General features: G+C 45.0%; 1 protein-coding gene across 1 annotated transcript in view; it reads right to left on the reverse strand.

Annotated features, from left to right (window-relative positions):
• The window catches only part of TBC1D1 (TBC1 domain family member 1), a 241,899-nt gene extending 223,826 nt beyond the window's left edge, over window positions 1-18,073 (reverse strand). The window contains exons 1-2 of the mRNA XM_017527240.2: window positions 17,561-18,073; window positions 6,434-6,943 (exon numbers count right to left, since the gene is read on the reverse strand). Of these exons, the coding sequence (XP_017382729.1) occupies window positions 6,434-6,850 (417 nt within the window). The 5' untranslated portion in view covers window positions 6,851-6,943; window positions 17,561-18,073. The remainder of the gene's footprint in view (window positions 1-6,433; window positions 6,944-17,560) is intronic.
• Window positions 18,074-21,920: the final 3,847 nt, after the last annotated feature.

Raw genomic sequence — 21,920 nt, forward strand, 5'->3', positions numbered from 1 at the left:
GACAAAACTGAAGCCAGGCTCTATTGAAAATCCTGAAATAATGGTGCATATATTAAGTGGCTAACTTAAAATTCCAAGCAGATGGTGAATTATTAAGACAAATGAGTAATGGGTAAAATACAAAGTGACACAAAGCAACACTCAAATATAAAGTTTCCAATTTTTTTTACATTAAGTAATGAAAATCAGCCCAGGCAACACTGGCTTTTGATATAGGGAAATGGAATTATTTACTTCTGCTAGTCACAGGAAAACAGCTTCAGACTGCCTTCTCATTTAATATGCGAGGTAATATGCAGCCCAGAGAGGCTGGGTGAGGTGGCACTAGGTCCCATGCCACTACTTGGAAAGGCAATGTGTTTACAGGGCCCTGTGCAAGAATACACCGGTTCCTTATAGGAAATTTCAAAAGGGAACATGTATCGGTTTAAAATCAGATCTACAAAGAGTCAAGGAGTCTTAAAATTAATGGTAAGGGAGCCCACACAGTTCAATCTCAGATATGTGTCACCTTCAAGAAATGCAGTTTAGTTGCCAAGAATCATAGAAAATAAAACCCATTTTGTCAAAGGACATTAGAGGGAATCCAAATACATCTTCTCCAGCAACGTTTAATAAAGTCGACTTCTATATGTCTATTTCCCATGCAGCCACTCCGTTTTGCTGTCTCCCGCTGCCGCCAGGCCCCATGCTCCGTATCACATTGTCCCCCTCAAACACAGCCTCTCTCCCAGCAAGAAATAAGACTTCCTCTTTGGGAAAGGGAAGAGCCAGGCTAGCACTTACCAGATTCTTTTAGCAGGATGGAAAAGGGGAAGGCTGCGAGCATTTTCACATTAATGACATCTGTCCTGTCACAGTTGTTAAACACCCACACCGTGTTTAGAGTGGACACGAAATCCAGAGGATCGGAATCTTATTAGAGTCGGGAACAGTGCTTGAAGAGCCATGATATATTTCGAGTAGGATAAGAAGCGCCAGTTGAAAAACATTTGGTGCAGACAGGCACCAGTGTCTCACGTCTGTAATCCCAGCATTTTGGGAGGCCAAAGAGGGCAGATCACTTGAGGTCAGGAGTTCGAGACCATCCTGGCCAACATAGTGAAACCCCATCTCTACTAAAAATACAAAAACTAGCTGGGCATGGTGGCGGGCACCTGTAATCCCGCTACTCAGAAGGCTGAGAATCTCTTGAATCCAATAGGTGGAGGCTGCAGTGAGCCGAGATCATGCCACTGCCCTCCAGCCTGGGTGACAGAGGAGACTTTCAAAACAAACAAACAACAACAACAACAAATTTGGTGCTTACGCCAAAAATACTTCCATGTACATTGTCTCTGACTTACCCTGGGTCCAGCACACACTCTGCCCATTGCCCTGGACTACACACCAGCCTTTACTTCTCTACCTATTACCATCCCAAGAATCCCCGCCATTTCCCATTCAAAATCCCCTTTCCTTTGACTTATGTAAAACAGCATCATGTAGTGTAAGAAGCCCCAGCCCAACACTTCTGCTCCCTGCTCCTCAGTGCTGGAAAGTCTCTTTAAAGGAAGCAGAGCATTTTCCTCTGCGGATAAAGAAAAGGATAAGAATGCAAATACTCTTATGAACGATCTAAAGTGACAGTCAGTACGAGGGGCAGATCAGATGTCCTTCTGAGTAGAGATTTTGTAGAAGAGGCAAGTCTGAAGAACTGGAGAGAAGAACCCCGAGATGCTTTTCTTAGGCTTGACAATGTTTCTAGGTCTGAGTCTGGGCAGACTCTTGATTTCTTTGGGGTGTGATGAGGTAAAGATCTAGTCACGGTCACTCATTGCCATCAGTTTCCAGAGTGGATATGTTCATTGACTTACCACGGACTCAAACTCAGCACTGCATTTTAACCCAGGACGTTATGTGACTGTGTTCACACATTCTGAGCGACGTTCATGGGTGCTAGGAGAAAATGTAACCTTTGGTTTCATACGTTTGGGGAAATTAATCTAAACAAGGTTAAACAGTTTGTCTTGCTACAGGAATTATCAGAGTTTTTAATGCACTAATGTACAACTCGAGGAGAATAGAAAACACAGTGTTTCCCTAGGAGAGCAGTTCTCAGAGTGCAGTATGCATAACTCATGAACCAATATTTTCCAAATTGTCGATGCATGAAGGTACAGAATCATAGCTGCTTAAAAATTTTATTAAAGTTCTAGACAGGCTGGGCGCGGTGGCTCACGCCTGTAATCCCAGCATTTTGGTAGGCTGAGATGGGTGGATTACCTGAGGTCAGGAGTTTGAGACGAGGCTGACCAACATGATGAACCCGTCTCTACTAAAAATACAAAATTACCCGGGATGGTGGTGCATGCTTGTAATCCCAGCTACTTGGGAGGCTGAGGCAGGTGAATTGTTTGAACTCGGGAGGCGGAGTTTGCAGTGAGCTGAGATTGCTCCATTTCACTCCAGCCTGGGCGACAGACTGAGACTGTCTCAAAAAGAAAAGAAGGGATGAGACAATATTGAAGAGGAAGCCTGCAGCAGCCAACCATCCAGATAATTTTTTGAGGAAAAAAATTAAGCTTGGCATGCCCTCATTGAAGAAGTCCAACAGTTAATAGCACAAACCAATAGCCAACACCATAGACATCTCTGCTGGTTCAGCTTACATAATCCTGGCTGAAAAATTAACACTAAGCAAACTTTCCACTCAATGGGTGCCAAAACCATCGCTCCCAGATAAGCTGTGGAGGAGAGCAGAGTTTTCAATGGAATTTATTTTTTGAGACAGAGTCTCGCTCTGTCACCAGGCTGCAGTGCAGTGGTGCAGTCTCGGCTCACTGCAACCTCCGCCTCCCGGATTCAAGGGATTCTCCTGCCTCAGCCTCCTGAGTAGCTGGGACTACAGGCACATGACACCACACCCAGCTAATTTTTGTATTTTTAGTAGAGACGGGGTTTCACCATGTTGGCCAGGATTGTCTTGATCTCTTGACCTCGTGATCTGCCCGCCTTGGCCTCCCAAAGTGCTGGGACTATAGGCGTGAGCCACCACACCCGGAGTCAATGGAAATTTGAAACTAATGGGATCAAGATCCTGAAGTATGTTTTCAAACAATTGTAACAGGTAATGAAACATGGTTTTACTAGCACAATCCCAAAGATAAGCCAAATTCAAGCGATGATTACTGAGAGCAGAGTGGTCCAGTCTAAGCAAAAGAGGACTGGTCAAGAGCAAATCGTTGCAGCAGTTTTTTGGGATACTCAAGGCATTTTGCTTGTTGACTTTCTGGAGGGCCAAAAAACAATAACATCGTTTATCATGAGAGTGTTATGAGAAAGTTAGCCAAAGCTTCAGCAGAAAAATGCCTGGGAAATCTTCACCAGAGTCCTTCTCCACCATAGCAATGTTCCTGCTCATTCCCCTCATCAAACAGAAGCAATTTTGCAAGAGTTTCCATGGGAAATCATTAGGCATCCACCTTACAGGCCTAATTTGGCTCCTTCTGACTTCTTTTTGCTTCTGCATTTAAAAAAATCTTTAAAGAGCACCAATTATTCTTTAGTTAATAATATAAGACTGCATAAACATGGTTAAATTCCCAGGACCCTCAGTTCTTTAGGGACAAACTCAATGGCTGTTATCATTGCTTACAAAAGTGTCTTGAACTTGATAAAGTTTATGAGAAATAAAGCATATATATATATACACACACACATACATACATATGTTTGTAATTTTTTAATTCTATTTTTCCACAAAACTTTTTGAAGTTCCCTCATATTCTGTGGAACATACTATGGAAAACACAATCTCATAGTGTGCTTATAAAATGATTCCTTTACATGCCTCTTCTCCCTAGACATTTCTCAGTGAATTAATTAGATGCTGATCAAAGGGTTTCCTCACAAACTGTAGTTCTGGGTTTATGACGCTGGAATAAATGCATATGTCTTCTCTGGCAAACGCAGTTGATGCTGACCTCATCCGTTTAGAAGAGGCCTTAACCTGGAGAATTATTTCACCCAGCAAATGTTACAGATAGTCAAGAAAATGGAGGTTAACATGCTCCTACAGCAGATAATCCGTCGCTATGAGATACAGTGCCAGTGATGTCCCAAGAACAGAAAATCTATCATGCCGTTAGCATCATGGCCAACGTGATTTACTGTTCTGTTTCCAGCAACGAACTCACCGATTGAGGTATGTACCTATGTTACAAATTATTCTTTTATAAAAGGCACAGAATGACAGCAAGTTATACTCTGAGTAATCACAATTTGTATTTGCAAAAATGGTATGCAAGCCAAAAATAACTTAAGAACTAATTCACATTTCAACCATGGCTTTTTAGAATATAGAGTTAGTCTAATTCTCTACTTTGGGAAAGACTGGAAGTCCCAATTACAGAATTTGGTTATAAATCTCTTTCTCTTCTCAGGCATCTGAATGACTGGCCAGAAGTCTGTTCTCAGATGGCTGTAAAAGATTTTGGGAAAGAGTCAGATGTGTAGAGTGCTGAACAATGATTCCATGCAAAAACTCTCCCCAAGGAAACTCAGTCCAAATGCTATATAGAGCTGGACTGAGGTACAGGCTATTCAGTCCTCTCATTTTCATTCTGGAATTTGTCCAAATAATAGGGACCATGCAGTTATAGCTGTAGTTTTTAAAATGTTCCTCAAAGATGACCAGAATCTCCTCTTTGAGAGCTGAAGACCCTCATCTAGGTATCCTGAGACTTGAAATGAAATTAGCATATAATCTGCCTCTAGTAAAATTTTCTTGGATGAAAATGTTTTCATGACTAGAAATGCTTACTAAGTTTCAGGTCCAGTGCTATGTTATTTAGTCTTTCCAACAACTCTATTGGACAAAGACTGAGATTATCCCCATTTAATAGATAGGAAAACAGACTCAGTGGCCTGAGGCCACCCAGTTTATGGGTGTAGAAGTAGGATTAGAATACAGGAAGTTAGTCCCTCTGAATCTCCAAGCCTGATGAAATGGTTTATAATATGAGAGTTTGATTCTGTGAGCGAAATTGTGGTTTTGAGCTCCATATTAGTCTTTATTTCACAAAGCCTTCTCTACACTTTGGGTGTGTGTTAGGCTCCCTTCTCAGTCCTTCCGTCATGTCTTGTGCATGGATCACGTGGTCCTATTCCCCACTGATGTTCCTGCCCTCCTACAAGCCTCTGCTAATATCATCTCCAACAGTACCTGCAATTGCGATTCTGAATCAATGACTAGAAGAACCAACCAACAAACAAACAACAAGGCCTCTACTTGGTACCAAGAACATTAATTTCTAAATAAGGTTCTTACACCCTAAAGAGTATACAAAATAACCTAATGGAGTCCAGAGAGAAAATTTCAGTGTTTCTATTCAGATTTTAAACTTGAAAATATAAGAACCTTTCAAAGTTTCATTGACAGTTAACATGTGGATTGACACTGGCATCCCCGCCCGTACATGTGGCTGACAGTTTGAATCATATGTGACTTGTCTTCCTTGGCACCCAAAATAACAGCGAGACTCCACAGTCCATGGGGTTAGCTGTGGTGCCCTGAGCCCAACTGAGAAAGTGGCTATTTGAATTATATTTTCAATTTTATCTAAGCTAATCCTCATAAAACAGACAAGCAGCTTCAAACGAGCCCTGCCCAGAACCACAATTAATGCTAATAACAAAGCAAGCACAAATGAACAAGAAAAGAACAGAGCTTTTACCATGTCTCATACATTTTTTATAGCCACATCATGAGATAACAAGCTAATCAGATCTGATGTGAGGTTTGCGAAACAAAAAAACACAAAGAACCCCCGATAGCATCAACATTTAGATGCATATCCACTGTTCTTATCAATGGCCTTTGCCTAAGTGAACATTATACCTTGGGAAACTGGCCAGTAGTATTTTCTTGCAGTTTACGAAAAACTGTATTTTTCTTAATAGGGTTACAAATGTGGAGATTTGGAACTTGGCCATTCAAAGTACAACCTGCAAAAGGGCAGCATCAGCATCTCCTGGCAGCCTGTTACAAAGGCAGTGTTGGGGTCCACCCCAGACCTACTGAATCAAGATTCACATTTTAACAAGATCCCCGGGTGACTCACAAGCACATTTCAGTTTGAGAAGCACTGCTTTAGAACATTCATCCAAAATAATGTGCATCTTAACACTTCTGCTCTTATTTAATAGTTTTAGATCTATTTCTCTTGAATTTTTGAACTCAAAAACTGGTCATTTCTCATATCCATTATCAAATGTGCTTCAAAACTATCAACGATCACCATAAACCAAAAATTCAGCAAAGTAATCAATTTATAACTGCAGCATGAATTCCTTATTCATTTCGGTATACTTAAAATAAATTTCTTGACCCTCATGCAATTAAAAACTAGCCAGCCACACGTTCATCTTTTGGATTCCCATCTCAACTTACTTTTGTTTGATCGTCGGCTTTGAACACGTAGCAGATGCTCTGCCGATGGTCGGCATCTTCCTTAATCAGACAAGCAAAGTAACTTGGGTCATGACTGTTGTGAATCAGTTTGTGAACGTGCTGAGGCTTGCACTCAAAAATGCTGGAACAGATCAGGGGATCCCACTGTTGACTTCTCCCTGGCTCGGGTTCACATCTCAATCCAGAGGGTGAAACACAAAGCCGGACTTGCTTGGTTACAGGTTCCTTCCTGGAGGACTGCCTGCTGAGTCTTCGCACCTCAGCCACAACCCAGGGCAGCATGGGCATGGTGGTCAGGGAATGCACAGGCAGGGAGCCCACCAGCTGCAGGCCAAAGTCCACTGAGACCTCATTAGGAAGCAGATGTTTCCTTGCTGTGAATGTTATTGGTTCCATCTTGGGAAGGGTCTGGGCACTCAGCAAAGCAGCTGCCACTGTTTTTCTGTTTTGGACCAAGCAATCTATTTCACATACTTCATCTGCAAAAACCTGGGGGAGAAAACCAGAGGCATTCGAATTTAATGAAGTCATATCAACAGCTACCTTCAAATGGTTATTGTTTCAGAACAACTCAAAAGCCTGAAACCCAAATGTAAGAAGAGGTGAATATTGGTTCAAATAAGCTCCTCTGCCTAGAAAGAGCTTTCTCAAAATTGTATTCCATATAAAACCTGGTAATGGCATAACTGTCACACTCATTACAGGTACCAAAGAGGCCACTGGGAAACTGTTAAATATAAGCCTCCTGGCCTGGCGCGGTGGCTCATGCCTGGAATCCTAGCATTTTGGGAGGCTGAGGTGGGCCGATCACTTGAGGCCAGGAGTTTGAGACCAGCCTGGCCAACATGGTGAAATCCCATCTCTACTAAAAAAAATTTAAAAATTAGCCAGGTGATGGTGGCACATGCCTGTAATCCCAGCTACTTGGGAGGCTGAGGCAGGAGAATCACTTGAACTCAGGAGATGGAAGTTGCAGTGAGCCGAGATTGTGCCACTGCACTCCAGCCTTGGCAACAGAGGGAAACTCTGTCTCAAAAAAAGAAATAAAGAAAATAGAGAGGGAAATGCAGTCGTCGAGGAAGTTTGGGTTTGGGTTTGGTAGAAGCTTTTTTTTTTTTTTTTTCCAGATAGAGTCTCACTCTGTTGCCCAGACTGGAGTGCAGTGGCACAATCTCAGCTCACTGCAGCCTCTGCCTTCCTGGTTCAAGCAATTCTCCTGCCTCAGCCTCCCCAGTACCTGGGATTATAGGCGCCCATCACCATGCCAGGCTAATTTTTATATTTCTTGTAGAGATGGTTTTCACTATGTTGGCCAGGCTGGTCTCAAACTCCTAATCTCAGGTGATCCACCTACCTTGGCCTGATGACACCCTGCTGTCATCAGCAACAGGATGATCAGAATGTGGTGGTTGACACCAAAAGATTAGGTGAGATTGTCCAGAACAGCAGGTGGAAGGAAGGGAAAGGATGAAGTCAAACACAGGAAGAAAAGTCTTCGAAGTATGTGAAAAGAAACAACCAGAAAGTTAAGATGAGAATCAGAAGAGTTTCAAGAAGGAAGGAGTGGCCAAGGTTGAGAAATTCAGAGAGGATGAGGCAGTCAGGGACTAAATAGCCCTCTTTAAATTTTACAACCCTGGGGACCTGGGCAAGCTTAACAGAGTTTCAGCTGATCTCTAGTGCAAACCAGGTCTTACAAATCAGGAATGGATGGTCAACAGGAAGTGTAGACAGTCAGTGTAGACCTTCCCTCAGAGGGAAGGAAGAGAAAGCCACAGCCAAGGGAAGTCTGAAATCAAAGGAAATGTCTTTTTTTTTTTTTTAATTGGAGAGACCTCATTTATTCTTTAAAAATACTTATTGAGCCCCTCAGTTATTCTTTTAAAATACTGATTGAACCCCTACTTTGAGTCAGGCACCATGGCAGACACAAGGGAGAGAGGAGTGAATCAGACAGATGCATGCTCTGGTTTTGCATATGTTGTCTCATGTTTAATCCTCCTAACAGCCTGATCTGCTAGAGCCCACTATTATGACCTAGGAAGCAGAAACCTGGAGAGCTTGAGTCACTTATCACAGGGAACTGGGGAGCAATTTGCACTTGACTCTAAAGTCCATCCTCTTGAATGCTGCACAAGAATGCATCTTCCACATACACCCTAATGGTACCCAAGTGTTCTTCTCCCATGGAAGCCTCCTTCCTGAGTTCCAGATCCATATAGGCCATTAAATATTTCTATCTGGATAGCTATAGACTTGTAGGCCTGAATTTGGTTATTTTAAAGCTAACTCAGTCTCACCTCCTCCTTCCCAGAATCTCACTTCCCTTCTATAGACTGTATCTAGGTGAATAGCATCACTATTCACTGAATGGCCAAGGGGTCATTCAAGATTCCTTCTTCATCCTATTACTACCTCTAACTGACGCCACCATCTCACTCTATTTTTCTCACCTGGAGAAAAGGTGCCTCATCCTTCAATCCACCTGTCACATATTTCCTGGTGTAACTTAAAACAAAATATATCATGTCACACCCCTGCTAAAAATTCTCTAATAACTGCCCCCATACAATCTGAACCCTTCTACATGGCATATCAGGTCTCTCAGGAATCTGGCTCTGTCTATAGCTCCAACTTCATATTCTCCCCTAAAATGCCTGCCTTCATGTACCTTTTGGCTCTGAAGATAGAGAACTAGTTACGGTTCCTCATATAAAATGTGATGTCTCATGCCTGTGAGCCACAGTGCATACTGTTCCTCTCTCCCAGAATATAATCCCTGCCACAAACTGCAAAGGATCTGAGATTTTTACCTTACTTGCAAACTAACACGTTACCGTGCCACAAGTTAGCCTGCTGGTAGAAAACATGAGACTCCTGGGTGGAGATGAAGGACAGTTTATTACTCAGAGCCGTCACAGTAGCCAGACAGTCAGCATTTGTGTTGGTTCCCTGACCCCCAATTCCCACAGGTCAGGTGACATCTGTATCATGGTGGGTTACAGGAAAAGAAGCTGGGTTTAGGGAGACTGAACTTTTTTATTTGAAGCAGAGTTTTGCCTTTGTTGCCCAGGCTGGAGTGCAATGGTACGATCTTGGCTCACCGCAACCTCTGCTTCCCAGGTTCAAGCGATTCTCCCACCTCAGCCTCGTGAGTAGCTAGAATTACAGGCATGTGCCACACGCCCAACTAATTTTGTAGTTTTAGTAGAGTCGGGGTTTCACCATGTTGGTCAGGCTGGTCTTGAACTCCTGACCTCAGATGATCCACCCGCCTCAGCCTCCCAAAGTGCTGGGATTATAGGTGTGAGCCACAGCACCTGTCCGGAGCCTGAATATTTTATAGTGGGAAGTTCAGGAAGCAATCATGTCTGTCCTCTGCTCCAGAGAAGACTCTATTTCTATCTTCCATGACTGTTTGCTGTAGAGACATGATGGAAAAGGCAGTTCAGAATGTAGGCACTCAATGCCCTGCTCACAAGATGTGTAGAAACAGAAACGACCCATGGAGCATCATCTGCCAACAGTCCCCATCCTTGTCCTCTGTTTTCAACTGGTACTTAACATGCAAAGTCCTACCTTAAGCAACTACCACTTCTTTTTTCCAAGGTGGTTTAGGACATGCATCAGCAGACTTTTCTGCACTTCGTACCTAATCACCATACTTCAGAGTTTGAATAGGCGTCCCTTGAGAAGACTGTAAGCTTCTTGTACTCTTCACATTTGGGGTTTCCAAAATCAGTATTCAAATTTTAAGACTTTTCTGAAATGGAACTGAAGTCTATTCTTTTTATTCTATGTTTTTTCTGCATAATATATATGCACAATGCTAAGAGCAAATTTTTATAATATAATTTGAACATAATTCATAGCTCATTTTTTATTTCAAGTGTTCAAAAATTCAAAAATAAAGCAATACTTTACAGCTCAGACATTTCATGAGTGTAGTCCCTGATTGTTCTTTAAAGCACAGCTTCTCCTAATGAAAACAGGCTTGAAGTTCATAAAATCCCATAAATAATGATCTCTCTTTCTCTTTATTCTCTCTCTCACTTACAGGTGAAAATGACATTAAATGTCTGGATCACCTTCCACTCCTGTAACAGAATCTGTTTCATGCTCTAACTGTTGACAGCTGCTAATCCCAAAACATGTTTAAAGAAGTACCAGAATTATTACAAAGGATAAATCTGAGCTCTACCAATTATTTTAGATGAGGCAGTTATTAATATAGTGGTAACAAGTATAGCAGAATTACTTTCAATTTCCTTCTTAGAGTATAGATGTACACAGTGCAAAAAATCACTCAATTCAGTCGATAGTAATCAGTTATCAAATGAGTCCTGCCATTTCGTTGACAAAACTATTTGAATGGCTAAAGTTTTTGCTTTTCCTTCTTTCTTTTATTTATTTATTTTTTTCGAGACAGGGTTTCACTGTGTCGGCCAGGATGGTCTCGATCTCTTGACCTCGTGATCCACCCACCTCGGCCTCCCAAAGTGCTGGGATTACTGGCGTGAGCCACCGCGCCCGGCCAAGTTTTTGCTTTTCAACCAGCTGTAGCATGTTCCTAGCTTCTCTGTAAAAAATACATTAGATCTTAGCATTATACATAAACTATCAAATAAGAAGTTCTACCTCCAACATAGCCATAATTATTTATAAGCAATTCAGATTTTGCTAATACAAGATTCAGGGTAACTTAGACCAGGTGAGTATCTACATTACTTGTCAATAAAAAGTTCCATAACAGAGATAAACTATGCAAATATATTAGGGGGTCGACACAAAAGTAGCTGCAATTTTTGTCATGAAAAGGAATGGCAAAAACTGCAATTACTTTTCAGCAATTTAAAATAAGCCATTCAATTTTTTTTAAAGCCATCTTAATCCACATTATTTGCACTCAACCTCTGACCATCCTTTAAGCCCCAAATAGAACCTTAGATTCCAAGGAAGAACTCTCACGTTTCACACCCTCAGCAAGAAATACTGTGATGCCAATGAGCTTCTAGTAATGTTCTGGTTAGTAGAGTCATCTGTGCACACACCCTATCCCTCTCCGGAGAACCTTTGTATTCTGTACAACTCCTACCTAGCACAGTCTTTAAACACAGTAGCTACCCAAGACACAAAGATGTCCTTTATTAAGACAGTTTCAATAATCTTAATGAGTCCTTCTGTGCTACGTACCTCCGGCAGTATGCACTTAGAATCATAAAATTTTAAAGCTAACAAGGTCCTTTCAAGCCATTTAGAAATTTCCCTAATATTTGAACTGAGGCAACTGGATTCTGGAAAAGTTAAGTGGCGTGTCCAAATTTAGTGACAGAATTGGGACAACCCAAGTCCCTGACTCCCATCCAAGTGCTTCAGAGAACCCCAACTTCCTTATGAAAACACTTTCAAGTGTGAAATTGAAAAAGCAAGTTACTCAGCTTCTTCAAATCTCATTTATTCTTATGAGAGAATGGAACAAGATCATCTCCAAGTTTTCTTCCGTCTCTAAAATCTGGTGAATCTTATTTTCGTCATGTATAATACCAAATGTCCCCAACATTGTGTGGGGATAAAAAGCTGCTTCCATCTTCCTTTCAAGAACAAAAATGTGAGGGAGGTACACGAGGAAAGGATGGGAATTACTGATCAGGAACTAAGAGAAGCAATGGCAGGTGTTAGTAAGCTGCGTATTGGGAACCCCCTTTCTTCCCAGCCCCCTCCACTCCTTCCGAGCAAACCCCAGAGAGCAGGATGGGGACTTTCCAGTAACTAACAACACAACAGCCTCTGCAGTTTCAGCCCTCACCTCCTCAGAATGCTGGTGGGAGGGGGGAGGGAGAGGAGAAAGGATGAATGAAGGGGTGCTAGCGGCCTCTAACTCTAGGCCTGATAGCGGTTGGGGACCTCAGAATGGGCAGGAAGTCCCCAGGCGGCCACTCACATTGCTCTGTGAATCAATGGTTTAATTTCTCTGTTCTTTACCCCAGATGGAGTGGGCTTGCAACTGACCAGAATTATATTGCAACCTCAAGTACTCTAATCCCATGCAGTAGGATCACTGGCTTGGCCACACTCTTCGTCCACTTGCTCCACAGGATTCTACCCCAATGGGAGCTGTGTGTTACTCACCCAGGAATCCCACAGGTAGCAACAATCCTTGGAGTAGAGGCTGTTTCACCCTTGCATGGAGCTCCCGAAACCAATGGGTCTAAATGTTTTCATCATCAGGATGCTTTAGCACTAGGGTGTGCCTCTCTAATTTGACATGTAAAGTTATGATGCTTTCGAATGACTTCTTTCTCATATAAATTATTATTATTATTTGAGATGAAGTCTCGCTCCGTCGCCCAGGCTGTAGTGCAGTAGCGTGATCTCAGCTCACTGCAACCTCTGCCTCCTCCCCGACCACCCGGGTTCAAGCAATTCTTCTGCCTCAGCCTTCCTAGTAGCTGGGATTACCGGTGTGTGCTACCACGTCTGGCTAATTTTTGTATTTTTGGTAGAGTCGGGGTTTTGCCATGTTGGCCAGGCTGATCTCCAACTCCTGACCTTGTGATCCACCCGCCTCAGCCTCCCAATGTGCTGTGATTACTGGTGCGAGTCATATAAATGAGAGCCAATTTGAGGCTAGTCCTTTTGAATGTCACTGTCACTTCTTATACTCTTTACATTGCACAGAAAAAAGGGTGGGAAAATGGGGGAGCATCCTAGCCAGGCTCCAGAGATTACATATAACCCTCCCATCTGCAGGTTTCCTTTAAGTTATTCTGCTAAGAGTAAAAAAATAGTTATTAACACATTATCTTGGTGTGTTTATTAACTGATTTAACTCACAGCAACGTTGGACAGTAAGGAATATTATCATTGAATAGGGCACAGAGAAGTGAGGTCACATGCCCAAGGCCATACTGTAAGAAGTGGCAGTATTGGGATTTGAACCCAGGCCCTTTAGCTCCAGAGCTTGCTTGTTCTTAACCACTTTGCTAGAGGAATATCTGTTGACCACCTAGAACTTCATGGACATTTTACATGATCTGTGTGTTCCCAACTCTGAGAAGTAGTTTTTGTCATCCTCATTTTACCAAAGGGTCCCCTCACTAATAAATTGTGAAGGCAGGATTTGAATCCTTATCTGTCTTGTCCACAAACTTCTGTTGTTTCCCATAGAACAGTATCTTTAGATGGGAATAACGCTCAAATATCTTTCTAGTGGATTAGCTGGGTTGTTCTATCTAAATTTTGCTTGGCCTCAGCAATCCAAACCTAACATCAAAATTATAATCTAAAAGTATAAAATAAACATAATAATAGCAATAAATAATATTGAGTGCTCACTGTGTACCAGGCACTGTTCTAAGCACTCTACATGTGTAAATTCACTAATTCTAACAAAGAATCCATAGTGCTTACCTACTTTGGAAGTTTAGATTCGCTGATCAAATATAATGTGCTGTTAAATAAATGCATTCTGTTTTTAAGAGAAAAATATCTGTTGCTCATCTCAAAGAAAACAGGCACACTCAAAAGTAAATGCCTCTTTGTTGGGACTAAAACGTGTTTCCTACATTCTGCATGGCTTCACAAAAACCTATATATCAAGAGTCTTTTAGGTGGCCCAAGTATGACAAATCTTTTTCTAAACATCTAGAATCTGAAAAGGGACACATTGCCCCTAAATCTAAGATCCCATCAAATGGAACTTTTGGCTTAGAAATATCAAAAACCTTGAAGATGAAAACCTTCATGGATTTTGTGAATAATCTGGTTTAAAGATATTTTTATTGGACTGTGGGGTTGGAATAAAAGAAAAGTCGTAAAGGAAATTGTAAGGCAACAGTTCTGACTGAAAATCTAAATCCTTTGTCATCACTTCAGGGATACAAACCCCAATACTCCTCGGCTGCTGAATGGACTCGAGGGCGCGGTCATGTTTCACTGCAACCTCTGCTTCCCAGGTTCAAGTGGTTCTCCTGCCTCGGCCTCCTAAAGAGCTGAGACAACAGGCTCATGCCACCACACCTGGCTGGTTTTTGTGTATCTAAATTTTTGTAGTGACAGGGTTTTGCCATGTTGGCCAGGCTGGTCTTGAACTCCTGACCTGAAGTGATCCACCCACCTTGGACTTCCAAAGTGCTGGGATTATAGGCATGAGCCACCATGCCTGGCCATGGACTCAGATATTTCAATGAGCAGATTTTACTTCTCAAGTTTAAGGACCAAGAGATGAAACCGGCTGAGAAATATATCGAATATTGAAACTAACGTGGTCATTAAACTTGATGAGGGCAGCACAGTAGACCAGAAAAGGGCAAAACAAATGATCCTGAGGCACCCACACATAAGCAGGAAGTCCCCAAATGGGGTATGGTACATTTTCAGTTCTCTGGAAATCTGAAAAGAGCAAAAACTGGGGATCTACATACAGAGAAATGCTGTGGAGACAGTAGGAAGGGCTTGAGGGAGCTGCCATTCTGTCAGATCAAATTAATAGCATTCTTAAAGACAGAATCCTCTGGAGCCCCTTGCTCTCCTCCCTACCAGCTATTCTGCCAGGAAGCTGGTGGCCAACAAAGCAGGCAGCTGCGGTTCCTACTCCAGGCATCAAGACAACTGAAGATGCTGCTGTTAACACAGAAGAGGTAACAGCCATGCTGCTTGGTGCAGCCTCCCCACTCCCTGCTGCTTGTCAGTGGTACATTCTATAAGATCCTAGAAGATCCGGACCACAAAGGAGGCACTCACCCATGTCCAGTTCTGCACAGGGGTATATGTCATTGTGATTGCAGCCTTTCTGGTCAGATCTGCCTTCTGGGGAAGTGGGGGACAGGGATTATCACCAGCTGGATAATGAGGAAGAAGGGCAAGCTCTGTTGCTTCATAGTTGCACATTTCCTCCTAATACCCACTAGCGTTTTGACAAACTATGCCTTATGGGACAGCAGGTCGACACTGACATGATGGCCACCCAAGCAGAAATGCTGTCATAGAGAAAAGGGGAATCCCCAGCACTCTCATTGGGATAGATAACAATGGACTATGACAAGGAATCTCATTTGCAAAATTTTCCTTTGAAAATATAATGTAAGAATTTATAACTACACCAATGATTTTTTTTTCCTGATTTGCAAACGCCTGGACAAAGCCACATGAAATTAATTATTTTAATGATCACCTGATGATTTTATTTCCTGCTTTGAACCACTTAGTCTCTTCCGTGTCTCCTTGCACTCAATAGTGTTTCATACTCATGTTCGCTTCAGAAAATGTCCCCTAAACATTTTTTTTAAGAGATGAGATGTTACTTTGTCACCCAGGCTCAAGTAAGGTGGCACAGTCATAACTCACTACAGCCTCAAACTCCTGGGCTCAAGTGATCCTCCTGCCTCAGTCTCTCAAGTGGCTGGGACTACAGGTGAGTGCCACCACCCCTAGCTAATTTAAAAAATTTTTGTAGAGACAGGGGTCTCACTGTCTCTCTTGAATTCTTGGGCTCAAATGATCCTCCTGCCTCAGCCTCCCAAAGTGTGGGGATTACAGGTGTAAGCCACTGCCCCTGGCCCAAACATTTTATATTACACCTTTTAACTCACAGCTGTGGCTACTATCCAATAGCTCATGTTATGTCAACGATTACTTATAGATACATCTGGAGAGAAAGTGCTTGTCGTGGTCTTATTTTTCTATAATATGCTAGAAAATAACAAGAAACAGGCAGACTGTGAAACTGTGATAGCATCCAATTTCAAATAGTTGTAAAACACCTGTTTGCAAAAGCAGTTAAACCTTTTCTATGCAAACTCTTTCATGCAAAGTCCTTATGCCTTAAGACAGCTCCCCAGGAGGAGCTGATTATGATGCACACCTCTTTCCCGACCAAGAAAAGCCATCTCAACTCTAGAAAAAGCTGTCAAACTCACCTGTTCAGGGATTCCTAAGCCATGGGAGTGACAGAACACGAAGAATCAGAAATATAAAAAGTCGTTCTCCAAGGTGGATTCCCAGCCTCTGGGAGCAGCTCTCCTTTCATTCTTCCACCCCAACCCCTCCCACAGGCAGCAGACTCCCCAAACAACAAAGCCCAGAGGTGGCCGTTCTCCAACTCCTACCAATCCCAGCTCACATCTAGGGAGGACATTCTGCTCTCCTAAACAAGGGTTTTTGACCAGGGCCTCTGCATTCAGCTTAGGTCCAGTGCAAAAAGTTTAGAAGTTTGAACTTGTACAGATAACTCAGTTTCTTGGGTGTGACCCATTTAAACCAGGTGATTTTTAAACGCTCTTTCAAAGTCCGATTTTATTAATAAATAAAATCATCCCATCATAAAGGAAGCAATGAGAAATCTGTGGAGTGAAGACATATCCATCAACATGGGGCACCCTGAACATTAAACTGTTTGGTGGAAGGAACAGCCATCACTTTCAATTTCTTTTCTTTTTAAAGCAACTTCCAGAGAATAAGCTATGTTAAATAAAATCAAAACAGGAAAAGCCACATCTAGGTGGATTTCAAATAAAATGACGCCTCTTTGAAAAAAACAAAAACAAAATCTCAATGCCTGGTGAAGTTTGAGGGGTCTCATCATCACAGAGCCATCAGGAAGCGGCTAGAAACAACTGAGCAGGGTTTCAAAATGACTGGTACAGGATGTGCCCATAGAAAGAAATGTTGCGCGCACTGGCGGAGCTGCCAAAGTTACTACTGCAAAGTACCCTGAACTTTTAAAGGGTGGCTTGGGGTCACTCTGACCACAGTCTTCCCAATCTAGTCGCCTTGCAAACACGCTAGCCCTCGAGATATTTGGCGGCGGGGGGAGGGGAGAGATGCGCGGACCAGTGAGCAGGCGGGGGGAGAAGCCCGCGGAGCTCTCGGGTCGCCGGTAACAGGAAGGTTTCGCTTTCGTCTGGGGAGGGGGAGGGCAACGAGATGGCAATGAACTTCCTCCCCCGAGAGACCCCGTGGGTGAAGTCGGCAGAAGCGTCCCTGCGCGGCCAGCTGTCTCCCTCTCCGCGGCCAGCCGGGGCAGGGGCGTGCTGGGGGCGGGGGCGGCCACGATGCCCCGGGAGGAGACAGCGGGGTGGCGAGGATGAGCCCCAGAAGGCGCCTTACCTGTGCCGCGGCGCGCTCAGAGCCCGGGACCCGGCCGAAACGCGCAGGTGCTCGGGGGCGTCCTGGGGACGGCTTGGGCGGGCGGGGCGTCCATCGTGCCCTGCTTGCTGCGCTCTTCCAGCCGCGGGAGGCTGGGGAGGGGGCTCCCCTCGGCTTGGCGCCCGTCTCTCCTCCACCCAGCTGAGGACACAGCGGGTCCCGCGGCGGCGGCAGCAACAGGCACTGGCGGACGGTGGCGGCACCAGGAGCAGCAGCTGAAGAGGAGGAGGAGGAGGAGGAGGAGGAGGAGGAGGAAGAGGAGGAGGTGTCTGCGCGCGGCTCTCGTTTCCTCCTCCCCGGCTGGGCGAGCGCTGGAGAGGCGAGGGGAGGACAGGAGCCGGGATCTTCCCACTCGGTCCCCGGAGAGCTGGGAAGGGGACTCGGTGCCCTCCTCTCCCCCACTGCGCCGTGTGACTGTGCCCGGGCAGCGCGGCCCGGACGGGCGAGTAGCACGCGAGCAACAGCTGCTGCACTGCAGGTCCGCCGCGGCCTCCCTCGCCTCCTTGCCACCCCCCGCCCCCCAGCCCGCGGGCCATCCTCTGCCAGTGTCTGTGGGGGGAATGGGGGGGGTACTCGGGCTGCCGCCCCATCCAGCCCCCTGCGCAGGATCTGGGCACAGTGTTTCCCTGAGGAGCGGGGGACTCGAGGCCCCGCGCGTGATGCAGGCCCTCGTGGCGGGATGTGCAGTTGCACACCCTGTCCTTGGCGGCCTATTTTTAGCAGGTGGCACTGCCCGCCTCTCGCTCGGCCTGAATGGCTCTCAGCAGGTGGCACTGCCCGCCCGTTCTCCCGAAGGAGCCTCGCCTCATCTGCACCATCCCCTTCTCCCTCCGAAACAGACGTGGTAGAAACTGCACAAAACATGGGGGGCGGGGGCCAGGGGGACGACCAAGCCACCTAGCTCTTCCCCCCCTTGCCCCTTCCCCCCGTCCTTGGATGATGGCAGGGGGTGAACTGAGGCACAGATGCCCTATGGGGCGCTGGCAGGCAAGGCAGGAAAATCTGGGACTCTGGGAAACAGCGAAGGCGAAGTGCCCTCCCGGGATTAAACACCAGGAAACTCCATTTCTAACCAATTGCGGGAGTGACGCAGAGCCTGGATTAGGCGCTTTTTCCTGCCCTGCGCTCCCAGCACACGCGCAGGAACACAAACACGCACAGGCACACGCACACCCCGGTGTGCCTGCCCCATCAGGTTTGGGGACATTCCTAGCGGTCTTGTAGACTGCAAAGAAAGACGCGTTTCGGAAAGGACGGAGCTCGCTGCCTAGGACTGGGGGATGGCAGTGTGCAAGAAACAGGCAAAGCTCCCAGATCCGTATCCCACCAGGCACATAGGCGCAACGTCACTGGCAGGGTGGGGAGAGGGATTTGAGAAAAGTAAGAAGCATCACATCCTCTCCAGAGACAAGTCTACGGGGAGGGGAGAGCCGGGTGCTCACAGGAGGCAGTTCCAGACACCCAGGTGGCATCTTTCTGGATTTCTTTTTCTTAGTGTAGCTGGAGGTGGATTTTAGGGAAGTAGCTGAGCGTTTGAGCTGTACCGCTGGACTTGAACTAAATCCCAGCAGGTGTGGTTTAGGCAAGGTGCTGGTCCTCTGGTCTTCATTCTCTTACCTGTTCAATGGGACCAATACACACCTTACAAGATCTTTGTGAGGACAAAGCAGGAAAGTGTATGTAAAGTGGCCAGTGCAGTGACATGGACGTACATGGGCCATAACTAAAGGCAGCGGCTATTATCAACGTTACTATGGCTCAAGAGGCAAATAGAAGGCCAAGGTCCTCACCGTACCAAGAACATTGTCTTCTTGAAGCCCACTGAGACTCTTGGAGGCTTTTAGATTAGGGCTGTCTTATGGCATTCCTTGATTTCTCTGGATGTCACATCCAGGGGAGGTATATTTAAGTGGACACAAGAGTCGTATTCACAGCTTGACTTAAAACTCTCGCAATAGTGGTAGCTATTCTTTATAGAGGGGTTAGTCGATTTGGGGTATTGTGCTAGATACTGTCTTTACATATTGTCACTAATTTACTCAAAAACTCTGCAGGACAAAGATTGTTAAATCCATCTAAGAAGAAAAATGAGAGGTTAGTGGGCTGGGCACGGTGGTTAACTCCTGTAATCCCAGCACTTTGGGAGGCTGAAGCAGGCGAATTACAAGGTCAAGAGATTGAGACCGTCCTGGCCAACATAGTGAAACCCCATCTCTACTAAAAGTACAAAAAAATTAGCTGGGCATGGTGGCATGTGCCTATAGTCCCAGCTACTGGGGAGGCTGAGGCGAAAGAATGGCTTGAACCTGGGAGGCAGAGGTTGCAGTGAGTTGAGATCACACCACTGTATTCCAGCCTGTTCCAGCCTGGTGACAGAGGGAGACTATGTCTCAGAAAAAAAAAAAGTTAGGGCCTATAGGACACTACAGGGTTAGTGGGTGCTGGAATCGCCAAGATCCAAAACCCTTTATAATATACTTGCTCTCTGGCCACTGTGTAGCCCTCCACTGATTCTTTGTCATAGAACAGTTATTTGTGTGTGTAGCCTCAACTCCTTTTTAAAAAATATACAGTCATAAATACTATAATGAGTAGAATGTTAACTGGGTTATGGAAATTATTCTTTAGGTTACAAGACCAGGTAAACCAGTTAAACCATATTGTTATCATTTGGATCATACCCCAATTGTTTCTTGTTTTTACCTTCAAGTCTGTTGCGGAGTTTTCTTTCCTTGTCTGCAGTGACGTGCTGTACACATTTACCTCCACAGTGCTAGGATGTCGGGAAAGGTATGCTATCATTCATTTCATTGACACCCTAAACTGCTTTTTGTATGTAGCCCAACAGAGAAAGGTTGAAACTATTATCTAACATTACTGCCGGGCCCTGCTCCTGGGAAAGGGATCTGGCCAAGAGGAACAGAGAGAATTTGCGGGGCTCTGCTTACAGGACAGCCTGGCCAGAGCCTCTCCCATCCTGCCACTCCACTCCCTTTTCTTCCCCTCACTTGCTCACCTCCTCCACCCTCCCTTCACCAGTACCCCCAGTCCCAGAGTACAGGAAGGCTTAAATTCAGGTAGCCAGCCAGGTGGAGTGCTGAACCAGAATGCAGATGTAGAAAGTGGATGGGTGGGGCCCAGGTGCAGGCCTAGGCCTCATATCTCTCAAAGCGTTGACATCCAGCAAGTTCCAGCTCAGAGATTTATAACTTAGTGGCAAAGGACCATTTGTCTTGACCCTCACCTGGATTAGGGAGAGGTCATGGCCTTGTGAGCAGCAGCAATTTCTGCATCACTTTTCCAGCTCCCAGGACAGCTAGCACCCTAAGAATGATAAGGAGGGATTTTACCATACTTTCAACTTATGGGAAACAGAACTCCCTCTATAATATGCAATAAGGACTTTTTAACTTCTTTTTTAAAGCTATACAGCATTATCTTAGAAATTAGGGAACAGGCCGGGCGCGGTGGCTCACGCCTGTAATCCCAGCACTTTGGGAATCTGATGCGGGTGGGTTACCTGAGGTCAGGAGCTCGAGACCAGCCTGGCCAACATGGTGAAACCCCGTCTCTACTAAAAATACAAAAATTAGCCAGGTGTGGTGGCGGGCACCTGTAATCCCAGCTACTCGGGAGGCTGAGGCAGGAGAATCGCTTGAACCCAGGAGGAGAGAAGTTGCAGTGAGCCAAGATAGTGCCACTGCACTCCAGCCTGGGCAACAGAGCAAGGCTCCCTCTAAGAAAAAAAAAAAAAAAAGAAATTAGGGGACAGCCTGCTATCGATCTATTTAGGTTTTCTAGCAGTTGTAGAAAAAATAGTAAAAGGGACTTTGAAGCAGATGATGATACCTGGCACGGCAGGATGAAGACTGTCAAACAGGGAGGGAAGATCCACACTGGCCCAGTGCAGAGAGCAGAGGTAAGGGCTCACCACTCAGCTCTTACCTGCAGGTGCCACTGCTCTAGGAGGGAAGTAGCTCCTTCCTCTTGATATGTGGCCATGTGACACCTAACAGAGCTGATACACACTACGGCAGAAGCGTGGGCCAATGGGGCCTTGGTGATGGCAACAGGGAGCTCTCTCAAAGCCCAGGAAGGTGTTCTGTTGGTCCCTCTTTAAGTCAGCAATAACAAAATTAAGTATAGGGCCAAATGCTCCTGTGATTCTGCTTCAGGCTTCTGATTCTCCTGAGGAGTGTGACCCAGGAGCACAATGAGTGTGGAGCTCTTCACCACCAGGGGCATTTAGCCGACATCAGTTACTGACCCATTGGCTCAGCGACGGTCTGATGGGAAGACACGACAGTCATGGCTGCTGCAC

Source organism: Cebus imitator, unplaced genomic scaffold, assembly GCF_001604975.1.
Source record: "Cebus imitator isolate Cc_AM_T3 unplaced genomic scaffold, Cebus_imitator-1.0 Scaffold47, whole genome shotgun sequence".
Taxonomy (NCBI): domain Eukaryota; kingdom Metazoa; phylum Chordata; class Mammalia; order Primates; family Cebidae; genus Cebus; species Cebus imitator.